Here is a 19,959-nt window from a genome sequence, read left to right as displayed (position 1 = left end):
CGTTTCGCCGCACCATTCGGTGGGGTGAAATATATCTAGACATGGAAGTGGACACAGCATCCCCGGTGTGCGTAATATCACGGAACGTTTGCGACCGACACAGAACGCAGTGGCCACGATTGAAATCGTTACATGTGAGGGTGTGTTACGCGGGGCAACTGCCGGTGCTTGGCGAACTCAAACTTCCGGTGCAGTACAAACATGTGTCAGTAACCTGTCCACTTATTGTGCTTGACTGTTCAGGACCGAGCCTGTGCAGCCGCGATCTTATTTCTGCACTTGGCAAGACGGGTGTTCCAATTGACCGAACTCACTGCACCAGATTCGACAACAGGAAACGCGCCGAGCGACCACATGGTGATCAGATTGCTCGCTGAGCATAAGGATGCCTTTTCGACAGACCAGGGACTCATCAAGGGACCGCCAGCCAGCCTAAAGCTCAAGGAGATGGCGACACCAAAATTCGGTAAGCCCAGATCACTTCCTTACGTCCTCCGTAATAAGGTATCTCGTGAAATTGATCGGGCATTGTCACTTGGGGTCATATCACCTGTGCAACATTCAGAATGGGCTAGGCCCATCGTAGTTGTCCTGAAGAAAAATGGCACCGTAAGAATATGCGGAGACTTTAAAGTCACGCTTAACCCTGCATGTGATATAGAGCATTACCCACTCCCAGTGGTCGAGGACATATTCGCAAACTTAAATGAAGGTGAATACTTCAGAACCTTGGATTTGAAGGACGCGTGCAAGCAAGTGCCCCTTGACGAAGCTTCAAGCGGACTGTGTGTCATTAAAACGCATCGCGGACTTTTTCGTTACAAAAGACTTTCGTTTGGTATAGCTTCTGCACGAGTTATATTTCAAAGAAAAAAATGGACGCTGTACTTAGCGGGCTACCAGGTGTTCACGCCTACCTTGACGACATGTTAGGGAACGCGGCTCAAGAAAGTGTTGGAACGATTCCGGGAGCATGGTGTCAAGCTTAGGGCCGACAAATGCAAAATCCGGCAGCCTTCAGTGACTTATCTCGGGCATCGTATCGATCGGCAAGGCCTACACCTTATCGAAAAGAACGTAGATGCAATTATGCAAGCCCCGCGCCCAAGTAACGTGAGCGAGCTACGTTCGTTCCTTGGTATGCTCGCGTATTACGCACAGTTTCTGCCGTATATGTCGACTGTGCTCAGCCCGTTATATCGGCTCATGGGAAAAAGAACCCGTTGGGAGTGGCTACAACCGCAGCAGTCGGCTTTCAAGCGAGTTAAACAAAGCCTGAAGAAAGCACAAATTTTCGTGCATTTTGATCCTAACAAGGAGCTGAAATTAGTGTGACGCATCTTTGTATGGTGTGGGCGCACTGCTGTTTCATTCGATAGGAAATGAACACATGCCAATTGAGTTTTGGCGGGATTGAATGACCCCCTGCAGCCCACGCTCAGACGATCAACCAGAATATGAAAACTGGTACAGTAGTTTCAATTTTAAGGCAGGAGAAATGTTGTATTTGTTGCTTGGTGCTGACCAGCGAAGACAGCCCCCTTCCATTGGCCTGAGTTCCTATCGCTCATGCTTCTCTCCTTTTTTTGTAACCCTCTCACTAAGAGAGGGCTTATAATAACTGTAGAAGAACGGCTCATTGGGCGAGTTGGTGAACCATGATGGACAGTAATATACGTGCGCAGAAAGACGAGACAAAGAGGAGAAGTGGACAACGACGGCGCAGAGTATATTACTTTCCATCAAGGTTTATAATCACGGTTCTGGGCAATAAACGCTGTTGTTCACTGCCGACTATCGTTCATGTTGCTGCGCAGTTCGCGCTGGCTTTACTGCAGTCACCAGTTATGATCTCGGACAGAATTGGTTGACTCAATGATTGATAGTTCAGTTGAATGGTTTATAGGTGAAGTGATTGAATCTCACAGTCAATGCGCGTGGCAAAGCGGTCCACGGGACTTCCGATGCCTTCTTCTCGGAAGTTCCAGGCGTGCACGCGGTATTCGTAGTCAGTCCAGGGCCGGAGACCACGCACCAGGACGCACTTGTCGGCCGCGCCCGTGGTGACGTTGACGGAGGAGGTGACGTTCTCCGCCACCGGCCTGTACTTGACCACGTAGCCGGACACGTTGCCGTACAGGGGCCGTTGGCAGCAGATGCGCACACTCGTCTCGTTCAACACGACGGCACGCACGTTCTGGGGATCTACGAGGAAAAAAACAGAGCGGAGAAAATGCATACAATAAACAGGCGCGCTTTATGTATACGTAATCATTGTGAGCACCTTAGATCATGCGGCAGATGAAAGAAGAAAAACAATAATGTGGAATATAGGCTCCGCTAAGTGCCTGACTCTTCCTTTGGCTCCAAGGGTGCTGTATGGTACACTGAACTTCATCGATCAGACTTCATTTGGTATTCTTTTTGTTTACATTTAGGCGCCAGTTCGATTTATTTTATTCATATCTATTTTCTTTGCTTCGACGCCACGCAACTTACGTGGCACTTGGAGTCCTCCTCTTGCGGACTCGTCTACTACTGTTATCACCCTAGACACGACAACCACAAAATACAGGGATTCCATTGAGAAAATAAAGACCAAAGAAATCTGAACTTTATATAGCATGCACATGAGGAATTAGAATGTACTATTTCAGAAAACAGAAATGGAAAAACTACAGGCGCGATGAAAAATTTATTGGTAAAATGGTAATACCATGCACGAAACTGAGTAAGAATTATGCGCGTTGATATTAGAAAGATGTAGATATAAAACAAAAATAGCTCCAGGAGCTTGGAATATGCACAGCGCTCTTGTTGGTATAGGACAGTTAAAGAAAGACGGTTCACTCGAGGACAAATGAAGATTTTCAGCGCTAGCAACTCTGAAAGCACGGGACCTATGCTATTGCTGAGGAGTAGTCTCTCCTTAGACAAAAATAAACGGTAGGAAGTACACAAGCTAAAAAATAGAAAAGAATAGCAATAGCTAAATATGCTGGTGTTTTTAATGGACGGCTTGTCGCACTGGTTACCTTTCTGTGTTGCTGTATGAATCGAATGGGCAAATGAGTAACAGTATAGGCGAGCGTGCGAATGTGCGATGAATAGGGTGAAGTAACACAAAGTCCGAAAGTCGAGGCCAGCGATGACGATGACCATTTCGCTTTCTGTCAATTTTACGGGTAGCTCCTCAAGAAGCGTTTATTTCGTTTCTGCTCTCAAATGCGCCTTCATGAATTAAAGCGATGCCCTGACCAACTGACCAGACGTTTAGACTCAAAATTTAATTTAAAAGCGTATTAGGGTTGCGAATATAGGCTGCGATAACGATAACTTGCAACTGTCCTGACGGCGGAACGTCGGCCAATGTGAGACACTAAAATTCTAATAATTATTTAACGCCATTCTCAACATTAGCCAAAAAATGCCACTTTTGTCTTGACAAAATTCATTTTTATTACGTTCTTTGTATTTTAACGATAACTATGAAAACAATTGTTGCCTTGCGTCTATTTACTAACACACCCGTTCAGCAGCACAATTCTGTAGCATATAGCAGAACAAAACAAATGAGTAATATCCAGAACATCTTCCTTGTGCACAGGAGTCTAGTGCCATCCGTGGAATTAAAAGTGCCATTCGGCATATTCCTTGACGCATTTCTGTTTTTTTTTTTTTTTTTACCGTCTATATGACTTAGGTTCACGATGACTCGGCATTTTTGTTTTTTTTTTCCCTCCAATCATGCCAAACACGACTGAAAAGAGGTATTGTGGGAATTTTCGGTTGCTTAGATTATTGCTACGGTGGGGTGCAGAGAACGAGTCGCTTGCTTTTTCCAGTGCATGCGTTTGTTTTCCCCTTTGACGAGAAATAAAAAAATATATAGCCGCACCCCCCCCCCCCCCCCCCCCCCTTCCTAAATAAAAAACGAAAGAAAGAAGTGCAATGGATATGGAGGTCGACTCTAGGTGATCAGAACACCTCATTCATGATAACATTTGTGGCTAGCTCTGTAGGGCCCAGCGTTGGACAGCCCGGTGCGAGCAGGGACGGGGATTTTATCTGCTAGTTACCGCAGAGGGTGCAGTCTGGACTGTAGGTACCACAAAACATGGCGACGTACTATACCGGGTTACAGCAAGACTAACCCAGGATAAATGGTAGAAAATTCGCGTGCATATGCTATCGGTAAAAGCGCCAGGAGGAATAATTGACTTCGTAAGCGGTAATTTTGGTTCGAACATACCCCAGAATGAAACCTAGGAGGTAACACAAACACAGAGAAAATTAAAAATGATTTTTCTTTTGTTAAATGTTTGCATTAAAAAACGCACAATGACGAGCAAATATAGTCTTTAAGAAAAATAGTTCATTCGGTGCCTTGCTCGTTAAAAAACACTGCACTGCTTTGTTGCACCACAGAAGCGATGGGAATAACAGCTTTACGTGTGCTGTTATCCGTTCTCACTGAAATTCTATTCTCGGTTGTTTGCCGCTGTAGGCAACCGCTTCCCGGTGTATAGTTTGTGCGGCCGGCTAGCATCTGCTATATGTACACCATCATCGTGGGCGTTCCTCAGCCGAATACGCCCGCTTCTGTCACTATTAAGTTTAAAATGAAATTGGAGACAAAACAAGGGGAAAAACACTACACTGGTTGTCTGGAAGGTTGCCTACGCAGCAGGTACTGTAAACATTGCACAAAGCAGCATGAAGACTGCGGTACAGATGATATTTTATAATTTAGCTGTTTTGGAAGTGTGTTTTTTTTTTTTCGAGTCTGAGAACCACCGTTGAGAGTATCATGAAAATAAAAAGACAGTGAAAAGTGACAGTGAGAACAAAAGGGGCGCTAATTCGACTGAAGACTCAGAAGACGCAGCACACTGCGGAAGAGATGTTATTTTTTTTACCGATTGGTTACTTTTTTTTTTTCATGAAATGTTTGTGGTATTCATAAACGTGCAGAGTTGGCAGAAAAAGAAGGATTGTAGCCAGAGTTGCTCTGTTGTGAATTTTACTGGTGGCTTATGCTTCAGTGAGAATTATCACAATTTAAGGGAGAATTATCAAAATCCAGCATTTACATGTTGAGGAAGTCGTGCTGCTGGCACATGCTTTCGAAAACTAGATTTCAAAAACAGCTGACTAAAGTTGTGTCGGGCAATTATTTTTACCTTGTTCGGTTTGGTTTGTGGGGTTTAACGTCCCAAAGCGACTCAGGCTATGAGAGACGCCGTAGTGGAGGACTCCGGAAATTTCGACCACCTGGGGTTCTTTAACGTGCACTGACATCGCACAGCACACGGGCGCCTTGCTTTTCGCCTCCATCGAAAAGCGGCCGCTGAGGCCGGGATTCGATCCCGCGTCCTTGGGCACATTAGTCGAGCGCCGTAACCACTGCACCACCCCGGCGGGGCATTTTACCTTGTTCATTGACTGACTGAGTTAAGTTCTTAATAAAAATCATTTGGTGATCGCTTCTTCTAACGCAATTGTAGGCACGCGTAACTAATTCTAGCAGGCAAGAGCTGTAAAGAAAAACCTTACTGGAAAAGCAATAATTTGCAGAAACAAAAGCAGAAAGAGCAGTTCTAAAGCAGGTTTATTTTCTTACTTTACAGAGGCTCCCAATTGTTTCAAAAATGACTCCTCCAAAATAAGAACGTTTATTTCGTTGAATTGCAAATAGCTACACAGCAAGATATTCAAGCCACGGAAACACCCACATAAGTACTAGAAAGCAGCAATTCGGAACGTCGTGTAAACCTTTCGAAGTCAACGTAAATGGAAGTTTTCCTTTACATCAGATGAATAAAATACTCTCCGAATAAATTTGAGAAACAGTTTTCTATCTTTGTATATAACTCCACCGTTGCTTAATCTTCGCGGGGAATAATGGACAAATAACAACTTGTATCTAGCGCAACCTTTTCAAGACATTTAGGTTTTCAAGCTTTGTTTATTTTGTAATATGTCTATCTCACTCCTTTGTTTTCTTTTCCCCTCTCTGAAATCTGAGAGGGAACCTCCTAATGAAGTTAGGAGTCGACCTAGGCATATAAAAACAAAACAGTTTGACAAATGTTTCATGTCTTGGGCACGTGGTTCTAACTGAAGCGAACTTGAGCGGACGCCTTGTAAAGCCGGAAGAGTCCAGCTATATCTTTCTAATTTTCGAAAACCAATTATGCCGTTCAGACACACTAAGACATTTTTATCTCAATACCACCTATTTGAGCACCAAATATTTGAGCACCAGAGTACCAGAGGAGTTCATAGAGGGTGGTTGTTTATGACTGTAAGCCAAAGGGTATCTGTGTGATTAAAAAGGCCCAAATAGTGGATCAGTTATTTAGTGAGCAACAAACTGCATGCGCGAGACCAGGATACACAACGCGAGCCACAGACGCCATTAAAGTTCTTAAAGGCGGAATATGAGGGTCTCCAAACGTGCTTGCAAGCACCAAATACTTTAGCCTCTCTCCTCGACAAGGAGGCGAACCTTTGCGGCTTTAGCGGGACTTTCAGCTACGCCGCCATCATCATCATCATCATCATCATCATCATCATCATCATCATCATCATCATCATCATCATCATCATCACCATAATCAGCAACATAATAATAATAATAATAATAATAATAATAATAATAATAATAATAATAATAATAATAATAATAATAATAATAATAATAATAATAATAATAATAATAATAATAATACCACCAACATCATCATCATCATCATCATCAGCAGCAGCAGCAGCAGAAGCAGCAGCCTGACTATACCCACTGCAGGGCAAAGGCCTCTCCCATATTCCTCCAATTAACTTGTGCCTGTGCTAGCTGCATCAACTTGACCCCTGCGAACTTCTTAACCTCATCCGCCCACCTAACTTTCTGGCGCCCCCTGATAGACTTTCCTTCCTTTGGAATCCAGTTTGTTACCCTAAACGACCATCGGTTATCCTCTCTTCCACTACGTGTCCTGCCCATGCCCATTTCTTCTTCGTGATTTCCACTAGAATGTCAGTAACTTGAGTTATTTCTCTGACCCACTCTGCACGTTTTCTATCTCGTAACGTTATCTCTACCATTTTTCTTTCCATAGCCCTCTGCGTTGCCCTCAACTTAAGTAAAACCCTCTTTGTTAGCCTCAACGTTTCAGCCCCATAGGTTAGTACAGGTAAAATGCAACTGTTGTATACTTTCCTCTTGAGCGATACCGGTAAGCTGTTAGTCATAATCTGGGAGTGCTTGCCAAATGCGCTTTATCCTAATCTTATTCTCTTAGTTATTTCCCTTTCATAATCCGGATCTGCGGTTACTACCTGTCTTAATAGACTTCGCTACGTAACGTAAACTGCTATTCCTTCCAGAAGCTGTTGAACATTACCGTAGTCTTCTGCATATTATTTTCAAGCCTATCTTTATACATTTACTGTATAAGTCATCAATCATTTTTTGTAGTTCTTCCCCTGAGTTACTTAGTAAGGCAATGTCATCAACAAATCGCTGATTACTGAGGTATTCTCCATCTACCCTTATCCCTAACTGCTCCCATTTCCAGTCTCTAAATACTTCTTCTAAGCAAGTTGTTAATAGTACTGGGGAGATTGTGTCTCCTTGCCTAACACCTTCCTTTATGAGAATTTGTTACTTTCTTTATGCAGAACTATGGTTGCTGTGCAGCCACTATATATATCTTTCAGCACTCTTACGTAGGGCTCGTCTACCCCCCGATTTCGCAATGCCTGCATCACTGCGGAGGTTTCTACTGAGTCAAATGCTTTTTCTTAATCAATGAATGCTATGTATAAGGGCTGGTTATATTCCGAGCATTTTTCTATTACCTGATTGATGGTATGGATATGATTGATAGTAGAGTACCCTTTCGGAAAATCTGCTTGATCTTTTGCTCGGTTGCAGTCTAAAGTTATCCTGATTCTATTAACGATTACATTGGCAAATACCTTTTATCTAACAGACAGTACGCAGATTGGTCTGTAATTTTTGAAGTCCTTAGCGTCCCCTTTGTTATGAATTAAGATAATATTTGCGTGCTTCTATGGTTCCGGTGCCGTCAATGACACCAGGCACTGCCTATACAGGGTGGTCAGGTTTTTTAGCACGATATACCCCCTGTCCTTCAGCAAATCTATAGTTACCGGATCCTCTCCAGCTGCTTTCCCCCTTTTCATAGTGTCTAATACTTTCTTAACTTTGTCCTTCGTCACTGGTGGAACGTCTGACTGCATTTCCCTACCGCCAATCTCATTATTCTCCTGACTTTTTTGGCTACTGTAGAGACCAGTATAAAACTCCTCGGCTACATTGACTATCTTGTCCATATTCGTGATGACATCGCCCGCCTTGTCCCTTAGCGCATACATCTAATTTTTGCCTATGTTCAATTTCTTCTTCGTTGCTTTAAGACTTCCCTCGTCTTTTACAGTATGCTCAATTTTCTCCATGTTATACTTCCTTATATTGGCCACTTTCCGCTTATTGATTAGCTCTGATATTTCCAATTTTATCTGGTCTGTTGGAATGAAAGCTTTCATACTTTGGCGTTTCTTAATCAAATCTTTCGTCTCTTTAGACAGCTTACCGGTATCCTCTCTAACTATCCTACCACCTACTTCTACAGCGCACTCAGTAAGGATATATCTGAAATTATTGTTCAATGCTTCTAGGCTAATGTCGCCATCCATGTTAGAGCTAAATATCTATTCTGTAGCGAGATCCCGAACTCTTCTGCCCTCCCTCTCACCGCTAAATAGTTGATGAACTTCTTTCTTACTAACCTGTTTTGTTCCCATTTCAGATTAAAGTAATTCGAGACCTTACCATCCTGTGGTCACTGCATTGAACCTTCCCGATTACTTCTACGCCCTGCATAATGGCGGGGTTAAAACATATTATGAAGTCAATCTCATTTTTAGTCTCCCCGTTAGGACTTTTCCATGTCCACTTCCGGTTCTTCCGTTTGCTGAAGAAGGTGTTCATGATTCTTAAGTTGTTGCGCTCTGCAAACTCAACTAGTAACTCTCCTTTGCTATTCCTAGACCCAATGCCATAGTCATCCACTGCCTGGTCTCCTGCCTGCTTTTTCCCTACCTTGGCGTTGAAGTCGCCCATTAGTACTGCATACTGCGTCTTTACTTTTCGCATTGCCAATTCTACATCTTCGTAGAACCTTTCAACTGCCTGGTCATCATAACAGCATGTGGGTGCATAGGTCTGTACAACCTTTAGTTTATAGCGCTTATTTAGCCTAATTACGATGCCTGCCACCCTTTCATTAATGCTATTGAATTCGTCTATATTACCAGGTATATACGTAATAACAAGGAAACGTACCCCTAGTTCTCGCTTTTCCGGTAGACGTCAATAACACAGTACATGCCCATCCTTAAATACAGTTTATGCCTCATTCGGCCTCCTAACCTCACTAAGCCCTATGACATCCCATTTTAAACCCTCTAGTTCCACTAACAGCGCTGCTAAACTAGCTTCACTAGCTAGGGTTCTAGCGTTAAACGTTGCCAGGGTCAGTTTCCAATGGCGGCCTGTCCAGCGGAGCCAGGAATTCTTAGCACCCCCTGCTGCGTCATAGGTCTGACCGCAGCCAAGGTCAGTTGCTCCGCAGCCGTTGGTGACTGTGGGCCGGAGTTCTGTAGGACTAATCATGGGAGGTTGGGGCCAGTTACTGCACCAGGGTGGCCAATTCCTGTTATGGTGAGGGAGTGCGTTGCCGGAAGTGTTCACCGGCATCAGGTCGCACCCCAAACCTGTTTTTGCAATTCTATCGACACACGGTTTTTTTTTTTAATCCGGTGGGGAAATGTGCTCACCGGGATTCGAACCACAGTCCTCTTGCATGCGAGGTGGATGTTTTACCTCTACGCCAATTGGAGTTTGGTAAAAAAACTGCGCCCTTAATGCTATCGCGTTAACATGCTACTAGTGGCACCATCACAGCACCCCCCTCCTCCCCTCACCTTATTCCACCCCCCCCCCCCCCCCCGTTCTGCCAAAAAACAACAATCAAAACTTCGCCAGTGCAAGTGGCTGCTCGCACGCTACATTTAGCAAAGCGTTTTGTTTTCCCTAATTACTGTGCTAGCTTGAAGAAAATATGACTCTACAGTAGAGCTGTAGGCAGCGTAATGGTGCAATGCAAAAATGTACGTTCTACGGTTAACTACAGCAAGAAAATTCTTTCCCTCTGGCTTCACCTTTACATTGTAGTCGACTTTACTCTTCCTTCCTTTCTTTTCAGTCATGCATACTTTTATTATTCTTCATTAGAAGTAGATTTAAGTACAATCTCTCTCTCAGGTTACACCGGAAGCTTGCAGCCGCAGTACATTAAAATGGTGATTACCATGCTTGCAGGTGACCACCATAAAAGTCTTGTTTTGATAAATGAACCCAAATTGTACTCTATGATTGAACAGTTAACGTGGTTTATGCCCCGAAGAGTTCACAAATAGTGCAAAATGGTTTCAACCACAACTATCTTGTAAAGCAAGGGAGTATATCCAGAAAAAATGGTGTAGTGCTCGAAGAAAATGACGCGGTTATTTCGGCTATGCCTCCGTGCCATCTCTCGTCAAAGGCGGCAAAATCACACGCCGAACACCATCTCAACTAGCACTGTGCCGGCAAGCTGGCTTTGCTGCTAAGAGACATTTAGTGCGGCAAAGCAAACCTTGCATATGCGCGCTCTTTGTAAGGCTACAGGAGATACCAGACTTAAGATGATCAACACCGCGTTTAAAGAAGATAGTTGAATTGATGACAAAGAATGTAACCTCATTTTTGTTTAGAAAATTATCTCCGTGTTTTCTTATCTTCGCTTTCTTTTTCTATGAAATGATACCTATACCGCGACCCACCCTCCGTTCCAAGGCTCGAGCTCTACATTCGAGAATGTCCGTTACAGGCTTTTGTAGACAGCAATCTTTACTGCTGCGGTTTTCGAATACACTGGAGCGACAATCAATGTCCTCAATGTCACATAACCAAAAAATAACAGTAGCCTTAAACAACTATTCAGTGGACAAAAAAAAATAAAGTTTTCAGGAGGCTCGAGCGGAGATGGAAAATGAAATGGCTGCTCGCTCACCCTTATTGCATGGACGCCTATGTCCATGTAATATGCTGCGGAAGAAGTGACCACCTCCATCGTCTCTGGGGACAGGCGGGCCGCGAATCTCGCCGCAAAATTTGACCGAAAAAGTAAGTACGCCAAAAGAACCGGTTTCTCTCTAACGATTGGTGCAAAAAAGAATACACTTTCTCCGAAAAAAAAATATGAACGAATGTGCGATTTGCAGAAACTGCGTCCGGCAAAGGAAAACTTTGATGTCATCTGGTACGCAGATCGTAAAAGCATATGAGCTTTCCGCGCTGGCGTTCCGAGCGAGAATGCAGATATAGCAAAGAGACTAAATGCAAAGCTGTGAGAAACAAGTGCGGAAGAAAGAGATGTTATGTAGGCGACGCCCATTATGCTACCGTACACATGACAACGTGGAACAAAATCGGGGCTCCCATCTGCATCTACTCTCACGAATCCTCGTTTGTCTATTCCACTTTGATACTCACTTGAGATCAAATCCCTTCATCTGCAACTCTATTATCTCTCATATAGTAATTTGCATTCAGTGGCGTGTTACTTTTGTGACAGACTACCCAACATAGATAACTGCAAAAAAAAAAAAAAGCGCTTAAAATAAGTCGTACGTGCGTGCCTGCGCGGCATAGGAGAGTGGCTTACTCGTCGCCGGTGGGCTTTAGAAGGGTTGAATTTAAATCCTCATTACACGAAAACTCGGCTTTCGGCGTGAACGCTCGATGGTACCCCAAAACGACGGCTTCCTCTCGCAGACGGCAAGCACAGCAGAAGAGGAAGGGAATGCAGCGGAACAATGATAGATTATGGCAGGTCTCCAATATTCGAATCGGTATGGATGAAGGAAACTGATTTCTCAGAGGCGACGCATCGCATGGTGTTGCTAGTAGAGATAAGGTTGTCGGCGGGGTCGCACAATCTGTCTGCCATGTCAGTCGTCACGTGTGCGCGATAGGAATCGAATCGTCAATAAGCAAGGCTTCATGGATCAGGCCTCGCAAATACTTCGACTCCAAAGGGGCACAGCGAAGACGTAGAGAAGCACACGACCGCATGATTGCAGCCATATATGCCAAGAGAGCAACGCTCGCTGCTAACAAAGCGGTCTCGTTGTTTCCGGTTGAACGGAATACCCGACGTGCTCAACAACCAGCCGAGGCGATGCGGCAAAAGAGAGCCCAGGACGAGGAATACCGGCTACGAGAGACACTGCGGCAAAAGAGAGACGGGGACGAATAATACCGGCGAAAAATGAATACATTTAAAATACATGTGCCGATACATTGCAGTTATAGCGAGTAATGCTTTCGTATTATCACACGTAAGCGGTCCTAAGTGTCTGTACCAAATTTTATTTTACCCCACCAATCAGCATGTATAAGCTTGAGTTGGCAGCTCCTGAAATTTCACGTCGTCTCATGATGTAGCCCAATCCACCGGCCTGTCGGCACGCGGAAATGTAATCTCTAATTAACCACCTGCTAAGTACCATGCCCATGATTTTTTGTTCACAACGTCGATAACGCCTACAATACCAGATTTTCTGCAGAATGCTGTCACGTTCAAAGTGAGCGACAAAGAATAGAATAAGAAATCATTTTTGCGCGCGTCTGTATAGGCCATCGCAATAGGGGCATGAGACATTAAATTTCGTACCTTCGAAATAATCCTCCCGTCATTCAAGAATTTTGATAGTACCTTATTCGTAATCATTCTTTTAAAAGAAAGCTTACTTTAACACCTAAGCATCTTAGTATTTTTGAGACCGATCCAAGCAGCGGAGGTTCATAGCTTATATTCGGCAATGAAAAAGTAGGTGTATTATCGTCTCATCGCATCCGCGGTCCTCACACGGTGCGGAGTCCGCTATTGCGGTGAGAAAGGCATATGTATTTGTGTACGCCGCTCCCAGTCACAGGTCACACATCTGCAGACTTGTTGCGGGAGGGGCTGCACGGTGTATTCAGTAAAAATAAGGGATCGAGGTGGCGCATATGACATTCCGAGCCCCCGGGGTAGACTATGAACCTACTATTATGTCTAGGGCAAGCCCTCGCCGATGCCTTGGTCAGATGCCACTGGTATCAAGACGTAATAGGCCCTACCATGGCTGATCCAGTTGCATCTTCTGCTAAGTTATTTTCGACAATGGTACTGGGGGCCCTGGTAGCCACTGAAAGGAAATGTCGGGATCTTCTTCCTATGCTCGGATTTTTGGATGCCTTATTTTTGCTGCTGTTTTATCGTGGTAGCCACTGCATAAGGTAGGTTTGAAACAATTGATGGAAGCCATAAAATTGCTCAAAACATACATTTTGGGTGTGTATTGAACACGTATATGGCCCTGTTATGCGAAGTGAAGCTATACTTACCGAGGTTTGAGATGTCCTTGGCGAGATTATCTGCTTAATAATGGCCCTGCTCGCAAGAGCGATCAAGCGCAAGTTAACTAAACGATGAAACCGAGAATCCCTATGACGCATACGCGAGTACGGCCAATATGATCGGCGCAGAGTAGAGGTACCGGCAACTTCGTAATGGCCAGCATTGAAAATTCTGACTTTTGTCCGCGTCCGTTTTGGTAAGACGCACACTTCAGTCCCTCAGAAAGCGCATCAAAGAGCAAGGAGGTACCTCGGGAGGGGGGGGGGGGGGGGTGGATAGTTGTTGTCCGCGATGCGGTAAAGGACTGCAGCATTGCTATATATAATCTTTGAAAATAACGTAGGTTATACGAATTGTCATGGAAACAAGTAATGCGGAGGCATTTTAGCCTGCACTGTGAGAGCAGACAAAAAAAATATAAAAATAGGATAACATTCTTGCTCGCCCGTCTACACGGACTTTCACAAACGTAGGAGGAGGACCGTAGTACATCTTTCATGTAATGCATTTCACGCTTACGCCTACTCTCGAGGCCGAGACTGGACAATATTTTCACCAATAAACTGATGGTCAAAGTAAACGTGACGCATGCATACGATGAGAGATACTAGTATTTGCCGCGTAACTAGCTTCGTACCACGAACTCCATATCGCACAAATAACACACGGGGGTTCGTGATTTCCACAGCCAGACGAACGCAACGATGACATGAATAACGACTTCCCTTCGCAACCTCTTCTTGCTAACACTAACCAGCCCCGCACACACTGATGGCATGCTTTGCAATGCAGCAGACGAACAAAAGACCCTTTGCAGCATAGAGGCCGATAACGCAGTGGACACGATAAAAGCGGTCGGCTCTCTCTCCACCCGTATGGCTTCTGCAATGGACGCGGTTAGTAAATATTAGCCTCGCTCACAAATGCCAGGGTGTGTTGGGACACCGTCCACTTTAATACAGGACGGGAGACCGCTAGCGTCTATGCTGTCGCAGAAATAATGCGCCATTTCTCCCTCTCGCAAACACTCCATGAGTCCGCTCGTGGATATCAGAACTGGACAAATAGACACAGCGGCCATCTTTTTTTTTTCTGTTGGAACGTTTCTACAAAGCTTTATTTCACCGCAGTTGTGTTTTCAAGGCATCGTCACGTATGCGCAAATAATGAAGCACGAGTAGACTGAATGTCAACCTCGTTTCAGTTAAGACAATAATGGAACGAGGGGCCGCAGGTAGTGAGATAGTGTGCTGCCGTAAGTGCGCCTGCCCATTAGTCCTAGCCCGACAGGTGGAGTATAGGTCCTGGGATAACGGTTGGGAACTGTAAAGTAATAATTCTAGTAGAGCTCCTACCCATTATTTTCAAGGATATGTAGGGCATTAGATATTGCAATATGACAATGAATTTTATTATAGAAACATTTTCTGCAACAATCCAAATGAATGTGTCTCCTTTTTTGGCGCTAAATAAGAAGCCATGCTTGTGTTACTCGTTTTATGAACAGCGTCACATGGTAAATATTGTCGTACTTCGGGATACATTAATCGTAATTTCTTCCTAGCACCATCCTTACTAAAGTTGATAATGTGTACAACATACATTCGTCCACAACACGAATACGCCTCACATGTTTGGGATCCTGATCAAGCAACCCTCATAGACTCCATGTAGGCAGTACAAAATCGCTCAGCCCGATTAATCTTAAATAACTATCAAAGGACAGCCAGCGTTACTAATACGAAAGCATACTTGCATCTCCCGCTGTTATCGACTCAAAGAAAACTATCCCGCTTGTCACTTTTTCATAAAATATACTACCATAACTTAACACTGAATTCCTTATGGGTTCAACCACCATCCTACATTTCATTTCAATGTAACTACAGTCAAAGGTAAACATTCCGCACTCAAACACAGTTGCCTATTCTAACTAGTTGCTTTCCTGGACCTGTAATGACGGGAATTACCTGTCTGCGTCCCTAACAGGTATAACTGAAGAATAATAGTTTACGTTCGCGTTGCAAACCTTCTCTTTTGACTAGTAATAAAACTTCTTGTATGGTTATTTCTTTATCTTCATTCTATACTGTATTGCATGTTATATTTTATCTTTTGATATTTTTTACATCTCTTCCAAAAATTACGCATGTACCTTGTTGTTCTTTTTATGCGCTAACTTGTATAGTTAATGGACTTTATTTTTCAGAGATTTGTACATTTATTGTGTTAACCTTCTGTCTTTATATATATACTGTATCCACTCCTCCCCTCTGTAACGTACATCTGTACCCTGAGAGTATTATAAATAAATAAATAAATAAATAAATAAATAAATAAATAAATAAATAAATAAATAAATAAATAAATAAATAAATAAATAAATAAATAAATAAATAAATAAACAAACAAATAAAGAAATGAATAAATAAATAAATAAATAAATAAATAAATAAATAAATAAATAAATAAATAAATAAATAAATAAATAAATAAATAAATAAATAAATAAATAAATAAATAAATAAATAAATAAAATATAAATGCGGCGTGAGTACTTTATGCATGATACGCAGTTAAAAATGATGAAGAAATCTGCGTTGAAATTACTGCTACCCTCCCGTATATCTTCTAGCCAGCCACTTGCCTGGAATGCCTGGCTTCGTTGGCAGTCGTTAAACTCACGACGGCCTGTTGCAGGGTACACAATTTTTGTCACGATCTACAGGTCCTAGCCCGGAATGCACAGTAGACTAGATCCTTTTCCAGCTTCATTTTCTAAATTATAAAGCTCACGTGGCTCCAGCACAGCTGAACGTTAATTAAGGTCGGCCAAAGGAACCTAATATTTTGTTTTAACAGGTTGCGTCTGACACTGAAATTAGTTCGTGAAAAGTTTAACAACAAATCCAGAAATCGCAACAACTATCTTCATCGAAGTTTGCCCAAATGCTTCATAAAACAATGTGTGCTTTTTTCTGCGATCGTCTACGATACTTATTGCGCAAGATGTGCGTGTCGGTCAGTAGAAATCGTTCGAAGGATACGTGCCCTTCAAAAAAAAAAAAAAAATTACCCTGGCGGTACCAGGCGACACTTTCGCATTATATTAATATCATTCTATGAAGCCTGTAATGTATTTGTATGAGTATAAGCACTTAAAACGACTGATTTACTTGACTGCGTGTTTCATGTGCATACAACGTCGGTATTAAGTGAAATACTTGATGTTCATTGTTGTTCAATGTTCCTTGTTATTCCATTGTCTTCGTTTTTTTTTTGTCTTCTAGGATGTATTGTGAACTGTCTGTAAAATTGACTTTTTTCCTACTCCTGTTTGAGTCTGTCAAAAGGCTTACAGTATAAATAAATAAATAAATAAATAAATAAATAAATAAATAAATAAATAAATAAATAAATAAATAAATAAATAAATAAATAAATAAATAAATAAATAAATAAATAAATAAATAAATAAATAAATAAATAAATAAATAAATAAATAAATAAATAAATAAATAAATAAATAAATAAATAAATAAATAAATAAATAAATAAATAAATAAAAGTATTTATGTAATATGGCTGTGAGCCGCCAGTTTTTGCTTCTTAATATAGACGTTTTTATCTTTAACTTTATTGTATCAGATAAGTGATTGGGTGGGTGGAATATAGAAGCATCTCATATCAAACTGGCAAGTGGCAGTTGCCACTATTCTCGTAATTTCTTTTCCTCATATTTGTTTAATGTTGATATAAACCGCTAAATAGCGTCGTAATGATTGTTTATAGCATTCGTGTTGCTCCAGTTCTAATCGCATGCTGCGTTTGTTCCCTTCAGCTACCAGCCTTACAATCCCTTCTTATTGACCTAACACAGCAGATACATTTGCCTGATCATTGTTATATCTATACCATATGGCCTCAGGGAAAGGGGCTGTGCCTCCATTGACACCTTCATGTATGCCATCACATTCGAGTATCTGACTTTCAATTGTTCCACGGATTGTGCACACAATACACAGGTGTCATCTTCGGTCAAATATTTAGGGGAATCCCTCAAGGCGGAGTAGATAGATTCGCAACGAGGGAGTAATTACTTATTGACATCCACCCAAGCGCAGCCATACGGTTATAAAGGAAAGCTCTACAGCTTTCTCGGAAACATCGTATTTAAAGAAAATTCATCCTGGTTCGAAGTTTCTGAGAAAGCTGTATAGCTTTTCTTTGTAGCCGTATGGCTGGGCTTGGGTGGATGTCAATGAGTAATTACTCCCTTTTATATGTCATCTTCAGGGTTCTAATATACCCTAATCCAGCTCCACAGAGCAAGACACTAGCTTTTTAGTTAGCATAGAACAATCGCTTCTTTGTCTGCCTTTTTCAATCTCGGTATAGTTACCCACTGTGCTTCATTTCCATTGAACGAATCCCGTTTTTACCTTTTGTGTTTTTCGCCTGCCATTTGAAGTTTTTATTTCTCCGTTCTTGGGTCTTGCATACTTATTGCTTAGTTTTCTAGTCCTTTTTCGCAATGTGGAGTGAATACTTTTTCGGCATAGGTATTCGAATACCTTACCTGCGCTTTATCATCCAATTTCTGTAGCATTCATTATAAGTTAAAGGCGCCAAAACACGCACACACACAAGAAAAGAAGAACGGGACAGAGCGCCTCTCGGGATGCGCTGTGTGCGCAAACATGCACACACACAAGAAAAGAAGAAGGGGACAGAGCGCCTTCCTGGAGGCGCTCTGTCTCGTTCTTCTTTTCTTGTGTGTGTGTGCGTGTTGTTTTGGCGCCTTTAACTTATAATGAATAGACACCAACCAGCCAGTTGTGATGTATGGATGCAAGAGTTGGACTGTGAAAAAGGCTGACCGCCGAAGAATTGACGCGTTTGAATTGTGGTGCTGGCAAAGACTCTTGAGAGTTCCTTGGACTGCCAGAAGATCAAATCAGTCGATATTGTCGACCATAAACCCTGACTGCTCATTGGAGGGTCAAATTCTAAAGTTAAAGCTCAGCTACTTTGGTCATCTGATGAGAAGAGAGGAGTCGCTGGAGAAAGATTTGATGTTGGGAAAAGTTGAGGGTCGCCGGAGAAGGGGTAGGCAGCGAACGCGATGGTTAGATGGCATCCTCGAGGCACTGCAGATGAAGTTATGTGATGTTAGGAAGATAGTGAGAGACCGGAAAGCGTGGCGTGACATGGTCCATAGGGTCACGAAGAGTCGGACACGACTGAACGATTGAACTGAACTGAGCCCAACAAGAAGTTCTCTTCTGTAGCATTCATCTTATAATACTTTACTATGAGCTTCACGTGCCTCGAAAAATTCCCAGCCCATATTTACCTGTACTGCTTCGTTAGTAGTTTTGCCGTTGGGACACAGAGATAATCTTCCAACAGCTATTTTACTTTAAATGATGGCCTGGACCTCCACTTACCTTTGATGATAAGATCTTCATTTTTGTTTATTTCCGCTTGAGATAACTGCGCTTTGTTTGCCTCTCGGTGTGCTACACATTGTTGTTCGATAATTTCCTAAATGTACTTACTCCACCTATTTCCCTTCCAGCGGATGTTTACTTTAACTTCATTAAATTTCACAGTTATGAGCATTTCCAGGTGATTATATTGCCACTTTTCTATGGGGTTTTTCTCTATTGCTTCCTCAATTCCTGCTTCAATTAGCGCTGCTTTGTTGTTGCTTAATTTATCGTTCCCTTCTATCTTTCGCATGTTAAATTTCAACAGCCTCCACATCAATATTTGAAACTTTCTTGTCAAGCCAGAGGACACCAACATTTTCAGTGCGACCATTGGCAATGCGCTCCCGACGACAGCATAGGGAATAAATATTCAGTCCCGACTGCACGCGTGCAGCAACGTGTGTTTATGCATTGACCGATGTCGGGGCAGTTCTTTTTAATGTGAACATGCCGTATTTGCGCAAACTTCGAAGCAAATGTGTGCGTCTGGCCTTAACTGATGTTGAGCCTTATCTTTCGTTTTCCGTTTCCACTCCACTCGAGCCCCCAAACTCGAAATGGCACGCTGGAGAAGGCATGGTGGGTAGACGAGTTTCTTTCGTCTAGACTATGAATATTGCCGCAAGAATTGCCGAAAGTTCAGTTTTACGCATCCGACGTAGTAAACTCGCACTAAATTATCGGTCGTTGGAAATCGAAATCGCTTTTTCGATGTCAGAAAAGTATAAAGACGAAATACACGACGAGAACTTTCCGACTAATTCTTACCGCATATAGCGCGTCCGCCCTGACTTGAACTCCATCGTTTGAAGTTGGCGGCTTTCAGTATTTTGTACTTTTGTACATCAAGGCTTCCCGTATTATCTTCTAAGCCTGGTAAATTTTTAAGAATATAATATTGAGAAAAACAAACACCAAACACCTGG

The 19,959-nt window shown here is 42.6% G+C and overlaps 1 protein-coding gene and 1 pseudogene across 1 annotated transcript in view; one reads left to right on the top strand and one right to left on the bottom strand.

The window, feature by feature from the left end:
• The window catches only part of LOC146178423 (uncharacterized), a 77,475-nt gene that overhangs the window by 34,314 nt on the left and 23,202 nt on the right, over positions 1-19,959 (bottom strand). Inside the window, exon 5 of the mRNA XM_084579966.1 lies at positions 1,927-2,205. Coding sequence (XP_084436092.1) covers positions 1,927-2,205 — 279 coding nt within the window. The remainder of the gene's footprint in view (positions 1-1,926; positions 2,206-19,959) is intronic.
• LOC146178424 (uncharacterized) lies at positions 42-1,417 on the top strand (annotated as a pseudogene).

This window comes from Amblyomma maculatum, chromosome 9 (assembly GCF_055883805.1).
Source record: "Amblyomma maculatum isolate TAMU_Amacu chromosome 9, ASM5588380v1, whole genome shotgun sequence".
In the NCBI taxonomy this organism is placed as follows: Eukaryota; Metazoa; Arthropoda; class Arachnida; order Ixodida; family Ixodidae; genus Amblyomma; species Amblyomma maculatum.
The sequence above is the reverse complement of the archived record's forward strand: the minus strand, read 5'-3'. Positions and strand labels throughout refer to the sequence as shown.